This window comes from Panthera onca, chromosome B1, assembly GCF_046562875.1.
Source record: "Panthera onca isolate mPanOnc1 chromosome B1, mPanOnc1 haplotype 2, whole genome shotgun sequence".
In the NCBI taxonomy this organism is placed as follows: Eukaryota; Metazoa; Chordata; class Mammalia; order Carnivora; family Felidae; genus Panthera; species Panthera onca.
Window position 1 is genome coordinate 65294552 of NC_138342.1, and position 23574 is coordinate 65318125.

At 49.4% G+C, this 23574-nt stretch overlaps 2 protein-coding genes and 2 long non-coding RNA genes across 6 annotated transcripts; 2 read left to right on the forward strand and 2 right to left on the reverse strand.

Moving 5' to 3' along the window:
* Positions 1 to 1978: 1978 nt before the first annotated feature.
* Positions 1979 to 7894, reverse strand: LOC144616167 (uncharacterized). Its single transcript, XR_013555231.2, has 3 exons — positions 7570 to 7894; positions 6123 to 6265; positions 1979 to 2459 (listed from the first exon to the last, which is right to left on the reverse strand). It is a non-coding gene; the product is annotated as an uncharacterized LOC144616167 (long non-coding RNA).
* LOC144616000 (uncharacterized) lies at positions 2495 to 5969 on the forward strand. Its single transcript, XM_078445091.2, has 3 exons — positions 2495 to 3093; positions 3647 to 3744; positions 5711 to 5969. The coding sequence occupies exons 1-2, from the start codon at positions 2495 to 2497 to the stop codon at positions 3678 to 3680; spliced, it is 633 nt and encodes a 210-aa protein (XP_078301217.1). The 3' UTR covers positions 3681 to 3744; positions 5711 to 5969.
* A 6707-nt stretch (positions 7895 to 14601) lies between the features above and the next one.
* On the forward strand, positions 14602 to 23026 carry PRDM8 (PR/SET domain 8). 3 transcript variants are annotated; one of them, XM_078445988.2, is made up of 5 exons: positions 14602 to 14776; positions 15021 to 16470; positions 18779 to 18999; positions 19992 to 20223; positions 20629 to 23026. In XM_078445988.2, exons 3-5 carry the CDS (start codon positions 18781 to 18783, stop codon positions 22248 to 22250), a joined length of 2073 nt encoding a protein of 690 aa, XP_078302114.2. In that variant the 5' UTR covers positions 14602 to 14776; positions 15021 to 16470; positions 18779 to 18780; the 3' UTR covers positions 22251 to 23026. The 3 variants fall into 3 exon arrangements, with proteins under 3 accessions (XP_078302114.2, XP_060510774.3, XP_060510775.3); XM_060654791.3 differs by lacking the exons at positions 14602 to 14776; positions 15021 to 16470 and adding an exon at positions 17057 to 17243; XM_060654792.3 differs by lacking the exons at positions 14602 to 14776; positions 15021 to 16470 and adding an exon at positions 17057 to 17243 and having other exon boundaries at positions 20632 to 23026.
* LOC144616166 (uncharacterized) lies at positions 17133 to 21935 on the reverse strand. Its single transcript, XR_013555226.2, has 5 exons — positions 21843 to 21935; positions 19959 to 20086; positions 19734 to 19867; positions 18030 to 18218; positions 17133 to 17370 (listed from the first exon to the last, which is right to left on the reverse strand). It is a non-coding gene; the product is annotated as an uncharacterized LOC144616166 (long non-coding RNA).
* Positions 23027 to 23574: the final 548 nt, after the last annotated feature.

Here is a 23574-nt window from a genome sequence, read left to right on the forward strand (position 1 = left end):
AAAAAAATCCATGTTCCTTTTTCCATTTAAGTTTGTAAACAAATTCTATTTATGCTTTTTTCCAAAGGTTAATTTTATTTAAATATAAACAAGGTTTTATATCAACTGTTTTATGAATATATCAATTAAGCTTGAGACCTTATTCTGAAACATAATTTGATTAAGTTCACAAATCACTAATTCAAGTACAGTATCCCTAACTGATAAGCTTTAATAACTATAATGAGAACAAAAGACTCTTATTTAAAACAATGATAAAACCTGATAATCTGCTTTTGCCTGGTGCTAATTTTAAGTCTTCTTTGCCTTTGACTTTTTGGCAGACACCCTGCATTACAACTCCATTACCATTCCTAGTTCCCTTATCCTCATCTTTCTGCACTTTAAAGGCTAATTTCCCCAGACTCCTTTGCGGGTATCTGTAGGCAAATGACACAGGTCTGGCTAATGAAAAATGAAAGTTTTTCCTTCACTGATAAAAGGAAAGAACTACTTTTCTCTGCCCCTGTCCCTTTCTTCATGCTTAGAACAATGGTGTGATGTCTGGATAATTATAGCAGTCATGTTGTGACCATGAACCAGTATAAGAATGCCCCAAACATTTCATAGTATATACTTACACTAAAAAGAGTACTATATTTTTATATATTATATACAAGTACATATGCAATAAAGAACTGTTAGACTTAACTTAAAAAATTTCATTCCACAAACCCTCAAACCTCTGACTCTTGTTGTTGCTTTATTAAATATTGGGTAGATGAAAAGAATATTTATAAAATAATACATGTCATAAAGAAAAACAATACACTGACCAGCTAGGTCATCGGCACTCAGACTAAGAAAAAGGACAACCTGAGAGGCAAGCTTTATCCTAGATTTTATGTTTATCTATCTTTTGCCATTTTAATAATCCCTTATGCTTTCTTTTGTTCATCTTTATCCCCTTTGAAAGGCTAGGAATCAAGACCTTTAGAGTTCTTTCTTCATCCATGTTGCTAATATATGAAACACTTTGGTCCCAACACACTGTATGTTTTAAATTTTAATGTTTATTTGTTTTTTGAGAGAGAGAGAGAGAGAGAGAGAGAGAATGGGGGAGGGGCAGAGAGAGAGGGAGACGCAGAATCTGAAGCAGGCTCCTGGCTCCGAGCTGTCAGCCCAAAGCCCAACGTGGGGCTTAAACTCACAAACTGAGAGACATGACCTGAAGTCAGACCCTTAACCGACTGAGCCACCCAGGTGCCCCCCAACACACTATATGTTTTAAAATTCAGTAGAGAGCCTGACAGCTTCCCTCCCCTCTCAAATTACAAGGCAAAGAGAATGGTGCAACATTAAAAACAGCAGGTTTTAAAGGTTCTCTTTATGTTGTAACCAAAAGCCTTAGGGAGGACTGACTGAGTTCATCTTTTCAGAGCTGGTTAGATGAACAGAGTACACACAGGATGGGGAGAGGGTCTTACAGTTAGGGTTGGGGGATGGTCTTTGTATTCAGAGAAGAAACTTCAACTTTGAGGTTTCTGAAGGGGTTCCCCGGCCCCTCCCTCCGCTCAGTCCTAGTCAGGCGGACCCCTGCCCGAGCCTCCCTCCTGAGATCCTGCATATGCTTCCTTGCTAAATGACTCTTCGCACCGTTATCTCCTCACGGGATACATCTGTTGGGTGCCTTGCATCCTCAGCTCCGCTTTCATCTCTTCATATCTCAACACATTGTTTCCTTTAGTCCTGGTGCCAGGGTGGAAGGGAGCCATCCCGCCCGGCCGCGCTCAGGGATTGGCAGCGAATGAATGATTGGCAGCGGGTATCTCTGTCAGGGCTTTGGCATGCTGCAGAGTAGAAGCCCTGTGCTAATGAATGCCATCTACACCTACCAGATGTGCCACTGGGTGACATGCCAGATCTTTTACATAATGCCATTCTGCCGGACAGGAGACAGCTGGGGGAGGGGAGTATATTTTAATGTTTTAATGCCATGGAGTCTTTTTTTTTTTTTTTTTTAATTCAGATCTCCCGCCACAGCAGATGTACCCAATCAGCTCCCCTTACACTAGGCTAAAACCTATGGCTGAGGGCATCTCTGGAGAGCTGGAGTTCCCTGAACAGATCCCTTGGCTCTCTCCTATACTCATCACACCTTTTTCCTTCCTTGAGTTTGCTCGCCTCTCCCATTCAAACTCGGGAATTTTAAGTTAAAGATATAAAAACACTGGAAGGATCTGAAATGAAAGGGGAGGAACCACACTTCCTACCCCTCCCCCATTCTCTCCTTCCCTATGCTAAATGTCCAAGAAGAGTTTTCTTCACCTCATCCCCTTCCTCTTCCACCGTCCACTGGAAACTAGAGTGTATTTGTCCCCAAGGGTGATATCCTATCAGTGACTATCCCACGTCCTGGCTAAGTAGTTGTCTCAATGTGTAGGTGTCCAAAAATCCACGCCGTTGGAGAGGAATGTTTCCTGAAGTGGGATGAACAAAGTGGGAGGGAAGGGAAATGAGAAAAACACTTCTGACGGACAGCGGGTGTGTTTTGGCTCCCCACACCACCCGCCCCCACCCCGCCCAGCTCTCCACACTCCCGTCCCGGGGGAAACGGCTGGAACGGGGATCGGAGGAACTGCCTACTGGGTCCCCCGCTCTTTCGCTAGACCTGCCAATCGAAACCGCCTCGAAATTCGGGGGCCTTGACAGGGGCAGGCCTCTGCTCCTCCTCCCCAAGGGCCAAACCCCTCTCTCCTTCTCCGCCACACACGCAAGCACTCGGGCCGCTCCCGCGCCGCAGACTCCCGTCCTTTGCCCGCCTCGGCCCGAGTCCTGGCCGCTAGGCCCCTTCCCTCGCACCCGCACCCCTCCCCTCCCGCTGCCGAGGCTCCAGATGGCGGCTCCTCGCGTCGGGCTCGAGGCCCCCAGACGCCGCCCAGCAGCAGCCGGCGGTCGCTCCCTCCCTCCCTCCCAGCTGCTGCGGCAGAGACCAGGATGGACTGCTTTGAGAGGACGGCAGGCTCCTGCACTGGCTCTGATTGGGACGGGAGCCCCGCCGCGGAGGGGCACGCGGGAGCCGCGCTCACGGGGAAGCAGCTTTGCAGGCCCCAGGTGAGGAAGCCGCGGCGGAGGGGGCAGGAAAATACGGGAAAGCCGGGCCACTCTCGTGGCGCCCTCACACCCACCCTCCGTCCCTGGCCTTCCTCCTCGCACCACCTCCCAGTCCTGGCCGAGCAGTAGCTGGACCGGAGCACCCGCAAGACCGCGGGGAGCGACCGTGCAGCTGCCAGGAGGGGGCGCCCAACTCCCCTGAGCCGGGGCTGGAGGGCGGCTTTGCTGGGGATCCCGCCGCAGCCCAGTGGGAGGCTGTCTCGGCGGGCGGACTGCCCCCTTCTGCCGGAGAGCGGTACTGTCCAGCAGCTGCGGCCGCCCCCTTCCCCATTTTCTCCTCTTCTTCCTACCACCCTCTCTCGCTTCCCATTTGCTTCTCTTTTTACTTTGCCTGCCAGGTTCCGTTCCTACCCTCCGTGTCCCTCCTTCCATTCTGGAACTTTCCTCTCCTTCCTTCGTCCCTGCACACGCTCGGGGAAGGGTTTGGCTGCCCGCTGGGGGATGCTGGGGAAGGGGATGCATTTCAAGCCTAGACTCCCGCTCCTCTCCACAGATGCTCCTCTGAGTGCCCGACACAGCAGCCCTGAGACTGGCGGCAGGGGTTGAGGTCATTCTCTCACGGGCCAGGGCCGGGCGACTCTTTATTTGCCGGTGAGTGACGCGTCCGGGAGCAGCGCTTCCCCTGAACCGGGAGTGGGGAACGAACTCCTCTCACAGGACGGATGTATGAAGTTCAGAGGCTTGGTACTGAGCCCCTTTCTCCCACCCCAAAGTCAGGCCACTCGAGGGCATCTTCCCTTTACACATATCCCTAAAAACCCCAAGTCCGCCCCCCCCCGGGACAGTTCTCACAGCTTCCTCCTCCTAAGCAGTTTTGCCGGGTGCCGGGGCGGCACTAAAAGGCCACCGCACCGGGCGTCTGTGCCCATCTGAGGTCCTCTCTAATCCCCCGTGCTCTGGCGCGTGCCCGCAGACCCTCCTCTCACCCCGGCGCCGCGGCCGATGGGCATTAGACCCCCGAGAGCACGTTCCGTAAGCTCCCAGCACAAATCCCCTCGGAAACATTAATCACAACCACCAGTGAATGCAAAATGTGTGCCCGTGCCGTGTCTGCTTTTTAATCCCGAATGTAATTCTGGAAAGCAGCATCAGAAAGGGGCTCTATTAATCCCTTACACGAACAAATACAATCTCTGACCTACTAGACTTGTTTTCCTGCAGTTTCACAAAGAGTTAGCCCCACTCACTAGAGGAATGTTCAAAGACAGGAAAACTGTGAGAGACTTGCCAGGCATTTATGCAATAACGGGGTGCACTTCAGCCAAAAGGCGTACCTGTTGGACAGTGGAATCACTGGCCAGGGATCCCGAAATTCTGCAGAGGCAGAAGCAGAGTATGTCCGGGGAGCGGGGAGAGTGGGTTGGGCAGCAGGCACCTAGAGAGTTTGGAAGCCCCAGAGGAACCCCAGTTCTCTCTCCTCCACAGGCTTGGGACCCAAGTGACCTAATCTGAGGGACTACCTCCTCATGAAGGCGCTAAAGCAGGCAGAAGGGCTCACCCACAACATTCAGGGGTCAGGGTTTGACCCCCTGAGGCCTGTTCCTCGCACTTGAGATTTCATTCTCACGTCCAATTAATCATATCTCCCTTCTCCCATTTTGATCAAAACCATCTTCCAGCCCTTCATCATTGTAATTTGCACCATTGCCTTTTATCTGCGATTAATTAGGAAATCGAAGAAGATAACGGAGGGTCAGGGTCAATAAATCAGCCGTAGGGACAGAAGGATGGACAGACGGTTGGGTGGGGGGTACTGTGTGGGTGGGGCACTGCCAACCGAGCCCGGTTGGAGCCGCGATGGGCTGCGCCGGAAGGGGTTAAGGCGCTCGTGGCGGGCTGAGTGGAGCGTCTGCTCTGAAATAACCCCAGTGGGCACAAGCAAAGACTTCTCACTGTACTACCGCAGTGGAGAGTCTCCTGAGATTTTTTGCTTTTCCTGTTTGAGTCTAGAAAAAGAGAGAGGAGAGGATTTGGGTGGGGTGAGGGTGGGATTCCTATTCCTGTCAAAGGGGCCTCCCTCCTGGCAGATGAACAGATTTAAAGCTGGGTGTTTTTAGGCTGGGATCTATTTCTTCTGAAGATCAATAGATTTACTTGTGCATCCTTTCCTTCCCTCTCCACTTGTCTGCCAGTCTGAGAGAAAGTGAGAGGAAGGGAAGGTGGAAGGGAGGGGTGGGGGGAAGAAAAAGAGAGACTGAGAGACTCTGTTCTTATGATCATATCATAACTCCCTAGCCAAAGAGAAAAGCTTGTAACACGGCGTGGCTCCCTGCTCTCGCAGAGGCGCAGGACGGTTCCTTATTCTTTTCTCCCTCCGTGAAATCGATCACGCCTCCCAGACGGCTGAAGGAGGGCACTTTGCCACTCTTCACAGCTTCGCCCCAGCCTCTTTAGCTTTCAATTGAAAACCAATTAAAGGTTTCTATAAATCTGTTAGCTCCCCTTTTATCTGGGGACCCCTGATGCATGCGATACTGCCCTTTAGATGCCTCTTCCGTGTTTTGTTTTACAATTGTTGTATCAATATAATGCGGCCTTTCTTCTCCTGTCTCTATAGATACAGATACACAAGGAAAACCAAAGCTATTCAGTCTCCTCATTTGTCCAGCAGCCTAACAGTGGTGCCCTTTCTCTGCTGCTGCTTTCCCTGCTTCGGGAGCAGCAGTTATGGTAGAAGCAGATGGCTACTGATTGGGGGAGCTTTGTGGCTCTAATACTGAATACTTTATGGAAAAGGACTTTATCATGCTTCGCTGGGCAGAGGAACAAGGGGGTGAGATTTATGGCCAGGAAAAATAAATCTTTTCCAAGTTGTGGCTCCTTCTCACCAGTTGTCTCCTTTGCTGGTGGTGGGAGGGGGGGTCAAAACACTGAGGAATTGGCTTTATTTTATTGTATTCTCTTTTCCGCTAACATCACTTCTTAGTCTGAGAGGAGAGGAGACTAAGAGGCAGAAGGTTATGAAATACCTTAGGTGACTGTTGCTGCATCAGCATTCTCTGCCCTCAGGAAAAAAGCAGAAGGGAATGGTCTTGAACGCTGTCTGGGGCCAGGTTTTCCCGGACGTCCTGTTAGTTCCTGGGTAAAACATCATCCTCCATTATCCTATTCTCTATAGGGAACAAAAAAGGATGTAAATGCTCCCATCCGAAAAATCAGAGGAGGTCACTGGTATTGAAGGAGTGGGGCCCTGATGAGGCATATGGTGATGTAGGTATGCTCCTCCACTCTGAAAGGGTCTGAGCTGCGATGATGATTAAGGGATGTCTGGGAATGACAGTTTTGGGGCTCCTCATCGAATTTTCAAGCTTTGGGGAATATAGAGATTCCAACACTCTGCTGAAGGTCTAACGCACCCCAGGATGACTGACCCTTGCATCTTTTCTCTTTTCTTCCCCTCACCTGAGTTTTACCTCTCTTGAGTCAGGTATGCTCTCTCTGTTGCAGGAATGCAGCCCTTCTCCGTATGCAGTAGGCTGCACCTTTACTCCTCTTGCCCCCCCAAACCTGTTTCCTAGAGCAGTGCCACCCTCTCTTCTACCCCTCCTTTAGGTCTCCCCCTCCCAGGGGCCACGACTAAAGACAGAAATGCTCCCAACTTGCCTACTGGCAGTTGGGCACAGAGACATGGAAGCCACATCCAATCGTGGGCCTCCCATTCCACATCAGACCCCTTATCTTCTTAACATTTGAAACGACATTTTCTACTCAAGAAACGTTTGTTGAGAATCTTTCATGTTCCAAGCTCCTTTTCTCTGCCTTTCCTATTATTTTACCTTGTCCCTAGAAACTGAAGAGGAGAAGCTAGGAGGAAGGAAAGGCATGCAGCTTCCGGAAGTGTCATCTAACTTTCGGCCACAAGCTAATTCTTCCCAATTCTGTGGGTACTATCACCCCAAATACCCACGCACACCTTTGTGCACTGTTTCTCTCTGAAAATGAGGGAAGTGAAGCAGGAAAAGCAAGATTTAAAAATTACATTTATCTAGGTTTCAAAGTGGCAAGCACTGAGATACTTTAAGTAATTAACTGTTTGGGCTCTTGCTGCATGCTAGGCCGAATGCTCTGCCAGGCTTATCACATTTAATTATAATCCTCTGAGTCAAACGCTATTCTCTCTAGTTCACAGCTCCCCTTCCTTCACAGGAAACAGACGCACAGAGAGGCTAACTAGCCCGAGCAAGAAGTCCAGCTGGGATCTGAACCCCGGCTTCCTCTTGCCGCCCTGTGAGATAAATGTTGTTTTTGCTATTTTACAAATGCGGGCACTCAAATTCAGAGAGGTTAGGCGATTCGCTCAAAGACACAGAGCTAGTAGATTCCTAATAGAAACGTTTAGGAAGCCAAATTTGGAGCTCTTAACCACCACCCGTGGGATCCTTCACAAGAAAGAGCAATAAGGAGCCCACAACTGACCTCTGTCACCGGGCCCCTGCCTGGGCGGGAGACTTCCCAGAGCTCGAGGCTACAGGCGTGGGGGCGAACAACGCGCCTGCTCCGGGCCGCGGCTGCGCGAAAGCGGCGGGCGGCCCGGGGAGAAAGCTCAGCACCGCAGCCCCGGCCCCGACAGGGGCTCCGTCGGCCTTGCGGCCCATAATGCTCCGCGCGCAGCCCGCGTGCGGGCGTCCGGGGCGGGGCCAGAGGCAGTGGGAGTGAGAGAACTCGCTGTGCTCGAAGTCCCCCGGGCAGCGGCCCACCTCGCTCCCCAGACTTGGGTGTGGAGGGGAGGGCCGCGGCTGCCCTGCACGCTCCAGAGCTCGCCCGCTGCTGAGCCTCCGCCCTTCGAGGCAGAGAAGGGGCAGCGTCGCTCAGAGGCCCTGGGCCCCGATCAGACCGGCGGCGTGGTGCCCCGGGCTTCTCTGCCCACCCACACCTTGGCTTTCTGGCTGCAGCTCTTGAGTTAACCCGCGAGGCATCCCGTGTCCTCCGTGCGGGGTCGAACTGCCTCAGCCTTTGCTGCCCTCACATCCCTGCGTTTCTAACGCGGCGCCGCTACCAGTTCTAACGAAAGGACCCCCTGACGACTGAGGGATGGAAGTCTAATCAGCCTCCTGGCACAAAAGTGCTGCCTCTTCCGCAAAGGGGAGGAGGGAATGGGGATTGCCTGCCGCCCCTGCTTGGAACATTCGGGCCCTTCCTTCAGTAGAAGCGATCCCTGAATACCTGAACAGATTCTTCCTGCCTCTATCTTCCAGTACCTCCTTCCGGGTTCCCTAGAAACTTCGAGAATTCCTGTAGCCTTCGCTGAGTGGCTTTGAAAGCGGGTGCACAAGTCCCAAATTTTTTAAAAAGGAAACGCAGGCAGTGTTACTAACAGTGGCAATAGCCCGCACTGAATTAAGTATTTAATATGTGCCAGGTGTTGTTCTCCGCACTTGCTAAGTATCACCTCACCCCTCTCAATAACTTTATGAATAGAATTTCCTTTACCACTCTCGGTTCTCAGATGGAGGCCTGAAGCACAGACCGGTTAAATTATCTGCCCGGGGTCAGGGGCCAGGATTCGAACCCAGAGAGTTTAGCTCCCCTGGTGGAGCTGGGGCCTGAACCTGAGTTGTTGGTCCTTCTTGGGTCAGTTCTCCAGACTTGTGAGTCAAAAGAATGCTCCCTAATAAAGGTATTGCGACCTCTCTGGGATGTCCAAGACTGAAATGAAACTAACCCCGGCTCTTGGAAGTTATCCCTTACCATCTGCTCAGAAACTGGCTTTCCAAAAGTCGTTCGCCCTGGTTTTCTGTCCTCACCGCGACCCAGGAGGCAGCTCTTTGCAGATCTAGTTTGCTGAGGAGGAAAACCAAGGCTGAGAGAGGTCACCGGCAGCCCTGCATATATGAGATAAGAATGCAGACCCGTGCCTCTGGAAAGGGGGTGGGTGCATGGGGGGGGGGGGGGGCGGTGAACACTGCCTACCAGAGCACGTGCGAAGCGGGCTGGGAGGAGGGTGGTGGTAAAAAGAGCATTGCTGTTCCCTCACGCCCAGCCCGCAGGACGCCTTTCTGCGAGGCAAGTGGCGCCTAGCAGGAGACAAGGGTTGGCAATAATTCCTGGGAGACAGCAGGAGACTGGAGACTATGGAAAACATGGCGCTTCCTCCCTGCTCTGTCCAGGGCGTGTCTGGAGCACACCCAGCTCACCTCGTGGCCTCTTCTCCCTCCCACCCCCTCCCTCACGTTCATGGTTTACGTGAGCTGCTTCTAAAAGAGAGATCCCCTGTTGAAGGTGGCAAGTCTTGTTCTGTTCAGGTCCTGTCTAGTGTGAGGCTCCATACTCTTTGGTGACTCATCCCAAACATAGTGGGAGCCGTGTCTTCCCTTCATGATACTGTCAGGGTAATCTCCTGAGTCTCTCCCAGGGTGACCTTGTTAGCCCACACCGAACCCCATGTCTGTCATTGGCCTTCTCTGCACTCAGCTTTGTCGCTGTGCTCTTTACTAAGACATGGACACCAGGGACTCCAGACATCAGAAATTGTCTGCGTGTATTAGGCATAAAGCATGGAACCAGCCACACTCTCAGTACATTGACTTTCCCCAAGATATTTTCACACATTCAGATGATCCCCACTTGTCTGAGACATTAACTTCCTAGAACCCCAGGTAAACTGATTCTGCAGTGTAGATAATGCTATGAGGCACCTGATCACACACACAAGGTACTAGGTACTAAAACCATACGTGGGAAATCTATTCTTTAGAACTCTATTCAATTTGGCTTCTCCCGGAACAATTGCTCTTCTATATGACTTCACACAAACTATCTTCTCCAGAACTATCCTACGTGAAAACATACAAGGAGCACCGCCTACTTTGTGAACTTGGAGCCAAGAAAAATGATAGTCCTGAATGTTTTTTTTTAATTGCTACCCTCAACAATATTCACTCCCAACCAGCTTAAACACACACACACACACACACACACACACGCACACACACACACACACACACATGCTAGAGAACCATATCTGATTAGATATAAAAATTGTTCAGACCTAAACTGAATTCTAGGCCTTTGGGAAACCTCAACATCCAGGTCTTTATAGTCAATATGTTTATTTTTCTTAGGATTTTGTGAATAATTTATTTGATATTTCTGGATATTATTTATTTTTAAAATATGAATTTTCCTCAAAACTTTAGAAGAGGTTATGAATTATATCTTGGTTATGTTTATATTATATTACCAGAAGACTATCAAATCAATCTGGGAACTGGCCTTTCGATCAGCAAGAGAACAAATATAACTTTCAATCTCCTTGCATGTTATTTCTAATATTTGGTAATGTATCTACAGTATTGTTTATAGTAGTCATGCAGTTACTGCTGTTTGTGGCAAGTTGATCTTTGAATTCTCTGAGATACCACTTCTCCAAGTATTAGAATTGAAGAAAGACTTACATTGGGAGTTTTTAAGTGCCTATGATGCTTGAATCAAAATCACGAAAGATGGTTTTCACTCAAACAGTCCAATATGTTATATGACCAGGGGAGCAGTTTAGGTATGAGAGCATAGTTTGTGAAGAAATCAAACTATATTTCCAAGGCTCTAGCAAAGCAATATGATTTGGTGCTGTGTGGTTACTGACTGATATCTATTCCCCCAAATCTTTTTCAGTTTTTTCCCCTTTATTTGCCTCCCTTTTCCTCAGAGAAAATCAGATGTCTGCCTCTCTCTTTAGCCTTCAGGAAAGTATGCCATGGACAGATTCCAAGCTAGAAAGTCCTGGGCATGTGTGCATTCTTCCTAGACCCTCTTCCCAAGAGAGGAATGTTTATGCTGCTCATCCCCCAGCAGCCCAATTTAAAATCAAAGTCCATACCTCAGAGAACTAGCTGGGATCAGATGCTAGGTATTTCTCCTAGTATTAACCCAGTGTAAGTCAATCAGCACCTGTCTTTTTAACTCAGGAATCATACACAGCCTAAAATAGAGAGATAAAGAGGTGAGATTCAAGTACTGAGTGTTGGGATAATGTCCCTTCTCCTGGCTGTGTAAAGAAATTTGATGTAGGACCTCTCAACGTGGTGACATTCCTAAGGCCTAGAGTCAGTCTTCTTAAAATCTGATGCTCTCTCCCATTTGAGACTGCTCCACAGCCCTTGGTCCCCAGTCTCCTGGAAAGCTGGGATCAGGGAGTGAGGAAGCTTGGAGTGGTGACTGTGGCCCTACTTATAGTTCCTTCTGTCCACCCTTCTCCTCCTGCTGAGACCTATTCAAGCACTGTGGTGTCTGAGTCTAGGAAGGACATTGTAACCTACAGATTTGACAAAACTGGGATAGTCCTTGCCAGCTCTCTAGATATTATATGGGGAGTGGCATAAAAGCTGGGAGAACCTAACGGGTCAGATGCTGGATATTGGATTTGGTTCACAGGTCACAGTCACACAGGTGAGCATGAGGCACTGATTTCAGATTTGTGGTAGTTGTCTCCAATATTACCTCAGTTTGCCAGCCCTGCTAAAAGTCATACTCAGAAGCTAGTAAGCCAGTTAACTAGGACTCAGATCCAGGAGAGGAAATGAATTACACAAAGTCCTCAAAGACTATCCAGCTCACAGCTGAACTCCCAAAAGAAGGGGAAGGGGAACTTGAGATCCCTCAGAGTTATAAGCTTGAGAAAGGTAGGTTATAATCATAATGAGAATAGTTGTAGTAGAGCACCAGCATTAAAAAACAACTACATTTATTGAGAAACAGGATGAAGCAAGAAAAATGTGAGTCAGGAGTAATGATCTCTGAACTTGAGAGAATGGAGTCCCTCCTCCCAGGCTACAGAATTATCCATCCTTTGAGAGTCTGGCTATCCCTGGACCAGCCTGGCAAACATTCACTCCTTTATCCCTGATGAACCACCTATAGTACTTAGGCAAGGAATAGACCCAAACTAAGATTGCCATGTACACTTATACAAAACAAAGTGCCCCCCATCCCTGTAAACTTTTACCCAGTCAGCAAGTCTGCCTCTTCTTGTCTCTGAGTTATCCCTTAGAACATTTCTTATTCTCCAAGATAAGGCTGTGCAATGCAATACCCCTCCATGAAGTTCCATTCTGTACCTCCCCCCAACACTCATAGCCCCATCCAGAGACTTCCCTGTGTGAAATTAGTAAGTGTTGGAAATAGTCTCCACAGTCTGTTTCATTGACCATCCTCTTGTCTCCCAGTGCATTTTCCCTCTCACCATGAATTGCTTTTTTTTTTTTCTTTTTTTGGCAACTGAGACTTGCTGGTGTAGTGCTTTGGAAATAGGATTAGAGGGGGGTGGACCAGGACTTGGAAAGGAAGAGAGAAAGCAAAATAATGTGCTTTCATTCTTAAAGGGTAATAATCTTCCTGAGTGAGTTATTCTTGGAGACTTCACCAGCCTCCTATCAACTGAAGTTGAGGTATTTTGGGGCCCCATTTCTCTACCCTGGGAGGAGAAAGGGCATTTCCATTCTAATACTCTCTAAGAATCAGATTTCTTTTCTTACACTTTCTCCACCCTCTCACTTAGTTCATAAAAGGCACCACCTCCGGAATCATTCATCAACATCTCTCCAGCCTTCTCTTCCAAAACAATACTGCAGTTGTCTACGTGTGTGTGTGTGTGTGTGTGTGTGTGTGTATACCATAATTGCAGGAAGCCTTGCTAAGGCAGAGCAAGGTGAACATACCTTCACTCTTCATTGTTGTCTCTCTAATTATTTAATTGGAAATAAAATCCCAGGGAAAAGAGCTCCAAATATAAACCCATTGTTCCATGTGAATTAGATCAAACTATTGACTGAGATGCATTTTTATAATACTGTTTGCAACTGAATAAATGCCTCAATCCTTCATTTAGTATCAGTGAATTCCAGGAAGTAATAACGCAGAGTGATTTCAAAGTAGTTTATGCACCATTTTAGCCCATAAATTTCTAGGGAAATAAAAGTAATTTCTACATTTTCTTTACATCCTATTAATAATTGTCATTAAGACCATTTATATTACCAGGCAAAATGTGCACCACTTAAAATACTGGAAAACCCTCAAAGTAGGAATGCTGAGCTTAATCTTGCCCATAGTTGTTTTTTGCTATAGCAGTCATTCAATACATAAGATAGAGAGTTGGTTGGATTCATAGAATGTTAGAAATTCTTTTATTTGGGGATTTTAATTTGAAATCAGTAGGGAAATCTTAATTAGGGGTCAGAAAAGTGGAATTGAGAACAAGTATCTGATGAACAAGTATCAGATTCTCAATACATCTCTCCCCTCACTGATATATAGAATCTTAGCTATTTTCTAGCTTGGGATTTGGACAGTCAAGCTCCCCACACCCAACTTAAGTGTCAGAAGCATTTTTTTTTTTTAATTTTTATACAAACTGGAGTTTAGGTTTCAGAACTTCAGAGGAGACATAGTCTAAGTGTCCTGTATATTTAAGAAAAGAAAGGCCAGCAGAAAGAAAAATGTTTTCCACTTAGAGTTTAAGGTTATCTAAGTGCCCACACACTGAAGTGGATGCTTTTATATTTACAATATGTAGGAGAATTTTTTTAATGGAATTGAATGGAGAGATGACTCTTCCTGGGAAAGGAACACTTTCTGTTCTCTGCATAACAGCAAAAGGAGGTTCTAAGGAGTGTTCTGATCAACAGTGTAATGGAATAAGGGTCTTGGGCACTGCACACACACACACACACACACACACACACACACTCTGTCACTTTGTCAGGCTGGAACACCTCTCTAAGAGACCACAACTGTCTTTTGGCTACTTCTTTATCTTAACTTGCTGTTGTTAACATCTGTGCCTCTCCTGCCCTTTCTTTTTCCTTTTTTTCTCTGAATTCACTTAAGTGTCTGGCCACTATTCTTCATCCCTGCAGGTTTTCTTCCAGATGTTTGAGGCATTTTTTTGACATTTCTAATTCTTCCACCCTTTTTTAAAACAAGTGATAGGGGAAGGAGAGATGCTTTCTTGACACACACACACACAGAGAGAGAGAGGGAGAGAGAGAGAGAGAGAGAGAGAGAGAAAGGATATATGAATGAAGCGTCCAGTCATAAGACAACTAGTGGCTAAAACACTCAGATTCTTTTATATGGACTTGTGAAAGCCCTCAACATTGAGCTTTGGTCAGAGTTGCCCTTTACCACAATGTTTAAAAGTGTTCATACATGCATAAAAGAAATGATAGGTTAAGATAAAAGACAATTCCCGTTTAAGAAGCTTTGAAACTCAGTAGCTAACCTGGAAATTCCCCTCATCCTCCCTAATGTATAGGGTTTTGCCTAATATATAGGGCTTTTGCAACCCTTCTTTGCCGGAGTCCCAGTTTACACCGAGGCAGGCGCCCGGTCTGATCACAAGAACTTGGAACTTGTGTCTGGGGGGGAGGGGGGAGGAAGGGGGCTAACCAAGACTGGGTGGAAATGGTGGTGGGTGGGTAGGGGGGAGATAGACATTAAGAAGAGAACTCACGTAGTCGGAAATTACTCCCACATTTTTATTTCTCCTCGGCAAAAACCTTCCCTGGCCTCCTTGGACTGCGGGTGCGGCGAGGAAGGGCACGTTCTTCACTGTCCCACTGGGAGCCAGAGGGAGGTCTCGAAGTTGAGAGGGGGTCAAACACTGTATGCACCCTTTCCTTTTAAGGTACGCTCTGCCAACCCCCAAACCACTTACCTTATTGCAGCCTGGATTAAAAAAAAAAAAAAAAAAAAAAAAAAAACCGAGGCTGTGTCCTTCCTAAGTCGTGGTTCTGTTCCCTCCACTTAAGCCGGCTACACAATCTGATTCATCCTAAAGCTAACATACTGCCCCCCTTCAAAGCGGTGGTGTTGTGGGTGGGGCTGAGAGAGTGGAGCTGTCTATACACTAAAGGTCTTTCTTCCCTTAGGATTTGGTAGTTGAAAGGTGAAAGAGAACCCTGAGATCCCCCAGCGAAAATGTGTTGCGGCCCCTGTGGAAGGAGTCAACTTTCAGGCTGTTAAAGTCCTCAAGTCATTAGCTTCAGCTGCTGCACTAAAGGGGCAAGCCAGCGCCTCTAAGTGGCTTAGCGCACAAACGAGGCTCCCGAGACGGCCGCGGCAACCCCATCCGCTCTTCCATCACCGGCTGCACGTGAATTGCTCTCTCCGGAGCCCATCTCGGTAATAATTTTTACTTTGACTACCCCCCTCCGAGGTCTTAGAACACGGGCCGCCCCCAACATGGGACCCCCTCGGGGACAACGAAGAGCTCGCCAGGCAGCGGAAGAGCTGGGACTGCTTGAGCCTAGTAACCTGGATTCTTCCCACCCTTCTCCCCCTCACCTCTCCCCCCGCCCGGGTACTCGAGTTCTGGGACCAGAAGACCCCAGTAAGTCCCCTGCTGCGATCTGGTGGCGTCCGCGCTCCAGCATCCTCACCCCATCTCTGGACCCTGGGGGAGACAGAGCCAAGTTCTCACCAAAGCGCATCCTTTCTGAATCTTGCTCGGAAGGGCATGGTAGGGTGAGCGCTCCAAGGGAGAGCTGGCGCCGTTTTATCACCCCCAGGCAACTAGCTGCGCAAATCAGCGGTGGCTCAGTGGCCAGAGAATCCCGCGGGGCTAATCCGCAACCCTCCTCCCCTTCGCCAAACTCAGACTCGGGAAAGGCGCGCGGGGTCCGTGCGCGCGCTGGGTGGCCAGCTCTCTGCCAGAGGTTCCCCAAGTGCCAAGAGAAACGGAGAAAGGCCCGCTCCAGGTCTTTTGGTACTCCCCTTTCTGACCTCGACACTGATTTCCCCCTCCTCACAGTCCCAGAGGGCCGAAGCTTTAGGAGGATGCGGGCCAGGCTTCGCCCAGAGAGGCTTTGCCACTTGGGGAGCTCAGGACCTGCGGGGCGCAGGCAGGCCAGAGAGACCGCTTCGAGGCAGGCGGCGCCGGAGGGAGCGCCCAGCCCAGCAAAGAGTTAAAGGGAGGGGACGTGGGCTGTCACGCGTCATTGGGCAGATTATGTGCAGCAAACAAAAAGTGTGTGTCTGCGTGCCAGTCAGTCACTGCATCGGGTCCATCTGTACAACTCTCTCCGCGCGCTCTCGCTGTCTCGCTCTCGCTCTCACCCCTCTTACTCTCTCCTCATCTCTTTCACCCCATCTCTCCATCTCTCTCTCTCTCTCCCTCTCGCTCTCTCTCTCCCTCTCTCTCCCTCTCTCTCTCTCTCTCTCTCTCTCTCTCTCCTCTCTTTAGGTACAGCCTACGAGACAGCAATATCAACACCTCTTGACATGGAAATGCACTGATACAATAGGCAAAAGAAGCACTCGATTGCCTCTCCCGGTTCCAGGTGGCCTTATTTGGGCGATTCGTTCCTGACCTTATTCCTGGTAAGTGTCCGTGCTTTGATATGGGAGGGGGATGGGGAGGAAGGCAGGTTTGCTAGGGGAGAGTGGAAAATTTTGCCGTCCGGCTCGTCATCTACCAGAAGAGAAGGGATCTCTCCCGGCAATACGGTTATACAAAGGGAGGAGCGGGTGGGGAGCACTTTGCGGGAGAAGCGAGCGACTGGGGAACGCGCGGCCGCCAGACAATGCCTGCCTATCGGGAGGGCGAGCGGCCGGCGGCAGCCGCGGGCGCTCCGCGAGCCCCGCGGGCTCTGGGGAGGACCCTCCCCCCCGGACGCTGAGCGCGGGGCCTGGAGCCGGCAGCGGAGCTCCGAGCGGCTGGGTGCACGGGCGACCGCACGCCGGCCGGCGAGCCCGGGCTCTCGCCCAGCGGTTATTGTGGCCGGCTCGAGGCTCGTGGCGGCCGCCGCGGCGACGCGAACCCCTATTAGCGCGGCGTAGCGAGGATCTTTTCACCATATTGTTAGGTAGAACTGCATTTTAATGATTGCGTCCCTGCTGTTGCCCGAAGTGACGGGGCGACCTCCCGGCACAATGAAACGCTTGTGTGAAAGAGACTTTTAAAAGGAGGAGAGAAATTGAGGCATAAAACGCTGAATTGAGGAAACTGAAAAGGAGAGAATAGGATTCCGTTGAAAAGGAGATGAGGGGTTCTGAAGGCTTTTTATTTTTTAACGTATTTAAATTTGCAGTTAGAGGTCAGAAAGGCTACGTGTGTGGGGTAAAAGATGCCCAGAGATAGATGCTGTGATAAAGTAAGTTTCTACTTTATGGATATTTTCTCTTATTTCTGTCTGGCAGATACAGCCCAATACTTGACATTTGCCGGATGTAGCGGAGTGAATGGAAAAAAAGGCTGACCAAAGTTTCATGCTCTGTTAGCTGGAAAGGAAAAAAAAAAAGCTCTACTTTGTAATCACATTTGCAAGATTAATTGGTTAATAGACATTAGGATAAAAATGGACATTACTAATATTATTCCATAATGAACAGCTACTCAGGAAAAGAATTAGGTCTACTCTTTCCTGCTTCTTAAATTATACAAAGCATACATAAATTATTGCCTATCTCGACGTTGTTAGGGAAAAACCAACTTGGGGGAGTCTTTTAATCAGTCAGAGTTAAGAAGGCAGTTAGTTCAAGGCCAGTTTAAAATTTAAATTCCTGTTTTGTTTTTGTTTAAAAATGACAAGTTTTGGAAGGGTGTCCCGTGGCCAAGGAAGGAAAATGTCTCTTTATGACAGTTTAATACAGAGCCCTCCATCAGGGCATTACTCTCTGAATTGCTGTGGATTAGTCGGAGAGCCCACAGAGGTCTACACAAGTGGGGCTGCCCCCTCTTGCCCAGACAGGGTCATATCTGGGGAAGAGAGAATTCACCAGTCACTGCACACACAGTATTTCAACCAGGGGACACGTCAGGCCTGCCCTGTACCTGCTACTTCATGAGGTACATGCAACTCAATCCACCCCCTTGTATAACAAGGTAACTGGGATTCACCCTCATCCATAAATAAGCATGTCGAGAAAAAAATAATTACCTCTGCTTGCTGCTTTTAATTAAAGCCTCGGAGGGACAGTGTTGGATTATGGTAATGAGCAGACATACGTCCCCTCTTGTAGGCTGCAGAGAAAGGTTAGCTGACACAGAATCAGTGGCCCAGACACTCCACTTGAAATCCATTCGCCATGCTCGGCTGTCTCTGCTTGCTCACTAAGGCTGCTCCCCTCTTTGGAAGAAAAACAAAACAAAACAAAACAAATCAACTCCTGGCCACTCAGTTCAATAAACAAGAGGAGAGGAGAAGAGCTTTCTCCCAAGGGTTGAAAGTTATTTTCAGTCAGGAAACTATATGCTAGTAAAAAAAAAAAAAAAAAAGAAAGAAAGAAAAAAAAAAAAAAAGAAAGAAAGAAAAAAGAAAAAATCCTATTGTTCTCCCCAATCTGGTCCCAAATCCTGGCCCATCCTCCCCCAAGCTGATGCAAAAACCCGATCTCTCTTTCCTAGCCCTGTTTTCCTTCTGGAGAGCAGTGCACTCTGAGCTCCCACTCTTCCAATTATTTTAAAAAGCGAGTGAGGGGTGGGAAGGAGAGGAAAGTACTCCTAAGTTGTCATTTTCAAAATGCTCCAGACTTAATCTGCCACTGGCTTTATTTTGGAAATAAAGGCTATGCAAAAATCAGGCAAATTCAAGAAAATTTTGTCTAAGAGTTGAAATGTTCTGCCTGGATTCATAGAGGCAAAAGGAATAATATAAATTGTTTCCTTGTCCTGTGTATCTGTCTCCAGTGATGGAGGATTCAGGCATCCAGCGGGGCATCTGGGATGGAGATGCCAAGGCTGTCCAGCAATGTCTAACAGATATTTTTACCAGCGTTTACACCACCTGCGACATCCCTGAGAATGCTATATTCGGTCCCTGCATCCTGAGCCATACTTCCCTGTATGACAGCATAGCTTTCATTGCGCTCAAGTCCACAGACAAGAGAACAGTCCCCTATATCTTCCGGGTAAGTCTTGGCCAGTGGTGCACAGGGTATGAGGGTAATGCCTTGTTGAAAACTGACTAAGAATCATTCAAATGACAATCTGAGATAGGTTCTGAATGTAGAAAGTGAAATAATGTGAGACATCCTATTTAACAGATCAAAACATTAAAAACAGAAAAACAAACTCAAATTATTGGCAACTTATTTCTGGAATAAATGACAAAAATTCGATTCGGAGTACCAGGTATATCTAAATTGCTGCCTCAGTCCTAGGCTTTCCTGGTGATAAACACAACTTTCTTAACTTTGGGGCAGATTTCAACCAGGGTTGAAGCTGTTTGCATAATAACTACTCTCTGTAAGTTCTTTTATTATAAGCATTGGCTACATTTGTGTTCCAACCTAGGAGGCCTAGTTTTCTCCTAAATGTTACTCTTTCTAGTAAGCTAGCTAATACCGAGAATTTGTATTTAATAAAGATGTTAATGGCTTAACAATAAAACAGCATTAAATTTGTATGAGTTTCAAGATATAATTCCTCTCTCATTCTTTCTTTCCAAAGAAGAACTATTAATTGTTTAAGGCAAAATTAGGAGGATGAATCAATGCCACAGAATAATTTCTAAGATCTAAACTTGCTTTTTTAACTTCCAGAAACAGACAAAATCCCTTACACTTGTGTAATGTGAGATAATTGAGAAGTGCATTCTCAAGAGGTTAATACTAATTTAAATTGTAAGGAAAAATTTCCTCACCAATATATGAAAACTACAGTTTCATCTATATGATTGATACAGTGTTTCAAATGACCGTTATCTTGCCTCCTGGTTACAAAAACGAAGATGGGTGCCGGCCTGGGTCTTGGTTAAGCTTGAGCTCAGATAATTCTCTGGAAAAGAATAACATAGAGGAAATGGTCCGGTTCCTCTGGCTTCATTCTCTCACAGGAGTCTCCCCCACCCCCCACCCCCATCCCCTACCTCCTTGTATTCTTTCTTTTTTCCAAACTGTAGGTAGACACCTCAGCAGCAAATGGTTCTTCGGAAGGTCTCATGTGGCTGCGTCTCGTCCAATCAGCCAGAGATAAAGAGGAACAGAACCTTGAAGCCTATATAAAAAACGGACAGCTGTTTTACCGCTCTCTCCGCAGGATTGCCAAAGACGAGGAGTTACTAGTTTGGTACGGGAAAGAACTGACTGAGTTACTCTTGCTCTGCCCCTCTAGATCCCACAGCAAAATGAATGGTAGGTTGGCTCGCGACCTGCGACGGGGACCTTCGCTAGCGGGGAAGACGCAGGGAGAGGCGGGGGCTCCCTCGGGCGCACTGGCGTCTTTCCTCTCTTAGGGCGTCTGGGCAGGGAAACTTCGAGCTGGGACAGATAGGTGACGATGAATCGGGGACACTAGGTTTGATGACTGCACTCCTCCCCCGCGCCCCAAATCAGGAGGGAAAGTTAGATCAGGTCGGACAGGATACTCTTTTCTCAGGCACTCAGGTCCTGAGAGATGAAGGTGGATTTGTGAAAAGGGTGATGGCAAACTGGTCTGGAGACGATGCTTAGTAATCCTGTGGTGTGCCTGTGTGTGTGCGCGCGCGCACGTGTGTGTGTGTGTGTGTGCGTGCGTGTGTGTGGTGTTTTCTCACTAAGCAGGGTCGTCCCCTTACACATGCCTGGAATGCAGCCAACGTTTCCAGTTTGAGTTCCCCTATGTGGCGCATCTGCGCTTCCGCTGCCCCAAGAGACTTCACAGCGCTGATGCCAGCCCCCAAGAAGAGCAAGGCGGCGGCGTGGGGACCAAGGATCACGGGGGCGGGGGCGGTGGCAAAGACCAGCAGCCGCAGCAACAGGAAGCGCCCTTGGGCCCGGGCCCCAAGTTCGGCAAAGCCGGACCTATCCACCACTACCCGGCCCCCTCCCCCGAGGGCAGTAACCAGCCCGCGGCAGGCGGCGGCGGCGGCGCCAAGCCCTCCACGGACTTTCACAACCTGGCCCGGGAGCTCGAAAACTCGGGGGGAGGCAACAGCTGCTCCCCCGTCCGGGGCCTCGGCGGCGGCGGCGGCGGCGGCGGCGGCGGCGGCCACCAGGAGGCGGAGCTGAGTCCCGACGGCAACGCCACAGGCGGCGGCAAGGGGAAGAGGAAATTCCCGGAGGAGGCGGCGGAGGGGGGCGGCGGAGTGGGGCTGGCGGGGGGCCGGGGCCGCTTCGCCGAGCGGCCCCTGCCCGCCTCCAAGGAGGACTTGGTGTGCACCCCGCAGCAGTACCGCGCCTCGGGCAGCTACTTCAGCCTGGAAGAGAACGGCCGCCTCTTCGCGCCGCCCAGCCCCGAGACGGGCGAGGCCAAGCGCAGCGCCTTCGTGGAGGTGAAGAAGGCGGCCCGAGCGGCGGGTCTGCAGGAGGACGCGGCCGCCGACGGCGGGGGCGCGGCCGCCGAAGACCAGGACGCGGGCGGCGGCGGCGGCGGCTCCTCCACGCCCGTGGCCGCTTCGCCGGCAGGCGCCGACAAGCTGCTGGCCCCGCGGCCTGGGGGCCCGCTGCCCGGCCGGCTGGAGGGCGGCAGCCCGGCGCGGGGCAGCGCCTTCACCTCGGTGCCGCAGCTGGGCGGCGCGGGCGGCAACGGGGCGGGCGGCGGCGCGGGCGCCGGGGCCTCCGGCGGAGCGGGCGGCGGCCAGGGCGCCGCGTCGGACGAGCGCAAGAGCGCCTTCTCGCAGCCGGCGCGCTCCTTCTCCCAGCTGTCCCCGCTGGTGCTGGGCCAGAAGCTGAGCGCGCTCGAGCCGTGCCACCCCGGCGACGGCGTGGGCCCCACCAGACTCTACCCCGCCGCCTCCGACCCTCTGGCCGTGAAGCTCCAGGGGGCCGCGGACCTGAACGGAGGTTGCGGGGCCCTGCCGAGCGGTGGCGGCGGCGGCCTGCCCAAACAGAACCCCTTCCTCTACGCCACCGCCTTCTGGCCCAAGAGCTCCGCTGCCGCCGCGGCGGCGGCCGCGGCGGCCGCGGGGCCCCTGCAGTTACAGCTGCCCTCGGCGCTCACGCTGCTGCCGCCTTCCTTCACCTCGCTGTGTCTGCCCGCGCAGAACTGGTGTGCCAAGTGCAATGCCTCCTTCCGCATGACCTCCGACCTGGTGTACCACATGCGGTCGCATCACAAAAAGGAGTACGCGATGGAGCCCTTGGTGAAGCGGCGGCGGGAGGAGAAACTCAAGTGCCCCATTTGCAATGAGTCCTTCAGGGAGCGCCACCACCTCTCCAGGCACATGACCTCGCATAATTGACACGGAAAGGACCCTAGCTTTCCACGCGCGCACAGTCACAGTCAAGCCACCTACAGGAAAAACACGCGAGGACATCCACCACCTCCTTGTGACCTGAAACATTGCACCCAAAGACAGAAACACACACACACACATACACGTGCCACCCCAACCTTCTCATTGACCTGTTTACCCGAGACCTGCATTATACACGCAGACACACACACGCACGCACGCACACACACGCACGCATACAAGACAGGATGGTGGATTTTTGATTGGGTGGGTTGTTCGAGGGGTTTTCTTTTGAATGCACGCATTTTCACTTTCCAAAAACAAAGGTACATTTTTAAAAATGTCATATATTGCAACATATTGATGCATTTGTCATACGTTTCTACTTAAATTATTAAGCACTTACGGTTTAGATGTAATAATTATATGTAAGGGCAAAATTTATTTTAGATATAAAGTAAAGGAGGAGGGTGAGATGCTTTCTGCATTTCTTGATGACAGTTTGTGTTCTTACAAAAAAATAAAATAAATAAAAAGGGGTCACCATTCAATTTAAGTTTCCAGGGGGAAGTGCATGTATCATGAAATGATTATGGACTTCAATGAAGAATGTCATCATTATGTAAATATGTATTTCCTTTTAATACAAAGTGTAATTTTGTGCCAGTGAAATGGAGTCTGAATAGTTATGTGTTTCTTTTATCCCTGGAAAGATTTATTAAACTTTATAGATTATCCAGGTATGTTGGATGCTTTGACAATAAATGACTATTTTCTTCAAAGCAATTATTTGGAAAGTGTTTTTAAATACTTGTTTTGTAGCTCAGGGCTACACTTTGAGTAGATACCACCTATTTTCATTGAGTCTCTGAAGACAGGAGATAGCAAAAGAGGGATAATTAATCCCGTCCCACTTATATTTATTCACTCTAAGCCGATACTGAGCCTAAAAGGGAGAAGACAAAGCTTGATTATTGTTGGGAGAATCTTTAGCTGGAAAGTGGTGGTCTTCTTCATATAAGGACAAATCATTTAGACAAAGATGTCTGCCATGAAGCTAGCCTGTCAGTGGGATGTCAGCATTCTTTTCAGCAATAGGGTAATTAGCATCTTCACGAGTGGCCAGAGACAATTTTCAGGCCTTGATCAGAGAAGCCAGATGAAAGGGCCACTTTAATTCTACTAAGTGATGCCTACATGGAGGAGTATCTTGTCCTCTAGAATCCTTCAGCATTCTGTCACTACCTATTAGGAGGCCCAATGGGGGAGTTTCTTTAGAAACCAAGGTGACATGACCATGGTAGTCTATGTATTGCGGGGCTCAGCTTTC

What these genes read in the sequence shown, in the direction of transcription:
- LOC144616000 (XM_078445091.2), top strand. Translation starts at nt 2,495, where the DNA reads ATGAGAAAAACACTTCTGACGGACAGCGGGTGTGTTTTGGCTCCCCAC. An exon ending in AGCAGCTTTGCAGGCCCCAG is followed by an intron (nt 3,094 to 3,646) that starts GTGAGGAAGCCG and finishes TCCTCTCCACAG; the next exon opens with ATGCTCCTCTGAGTGCCCGA.
- PRDM8 (XM_060654791.3), top strand. An exon ending in CAGTCCCCTATATCTTCCGG is followed by an intron (nt 19,000 to 19,991) that starts GTAAGTCTTGGC and finishes TCCAAACTGTAG; the next exon opens with GTAGACACCTCAGCAGCAAA. An exon ending in ATCCCACAGCAAAATGAATG is followed by an intron (nt 20,224 to 20,628) that starts GTAGGTTGGCTC and finishes TTTCTCACTAAG; the next exon opens with CAGGGTCGTCCCCTTACACA.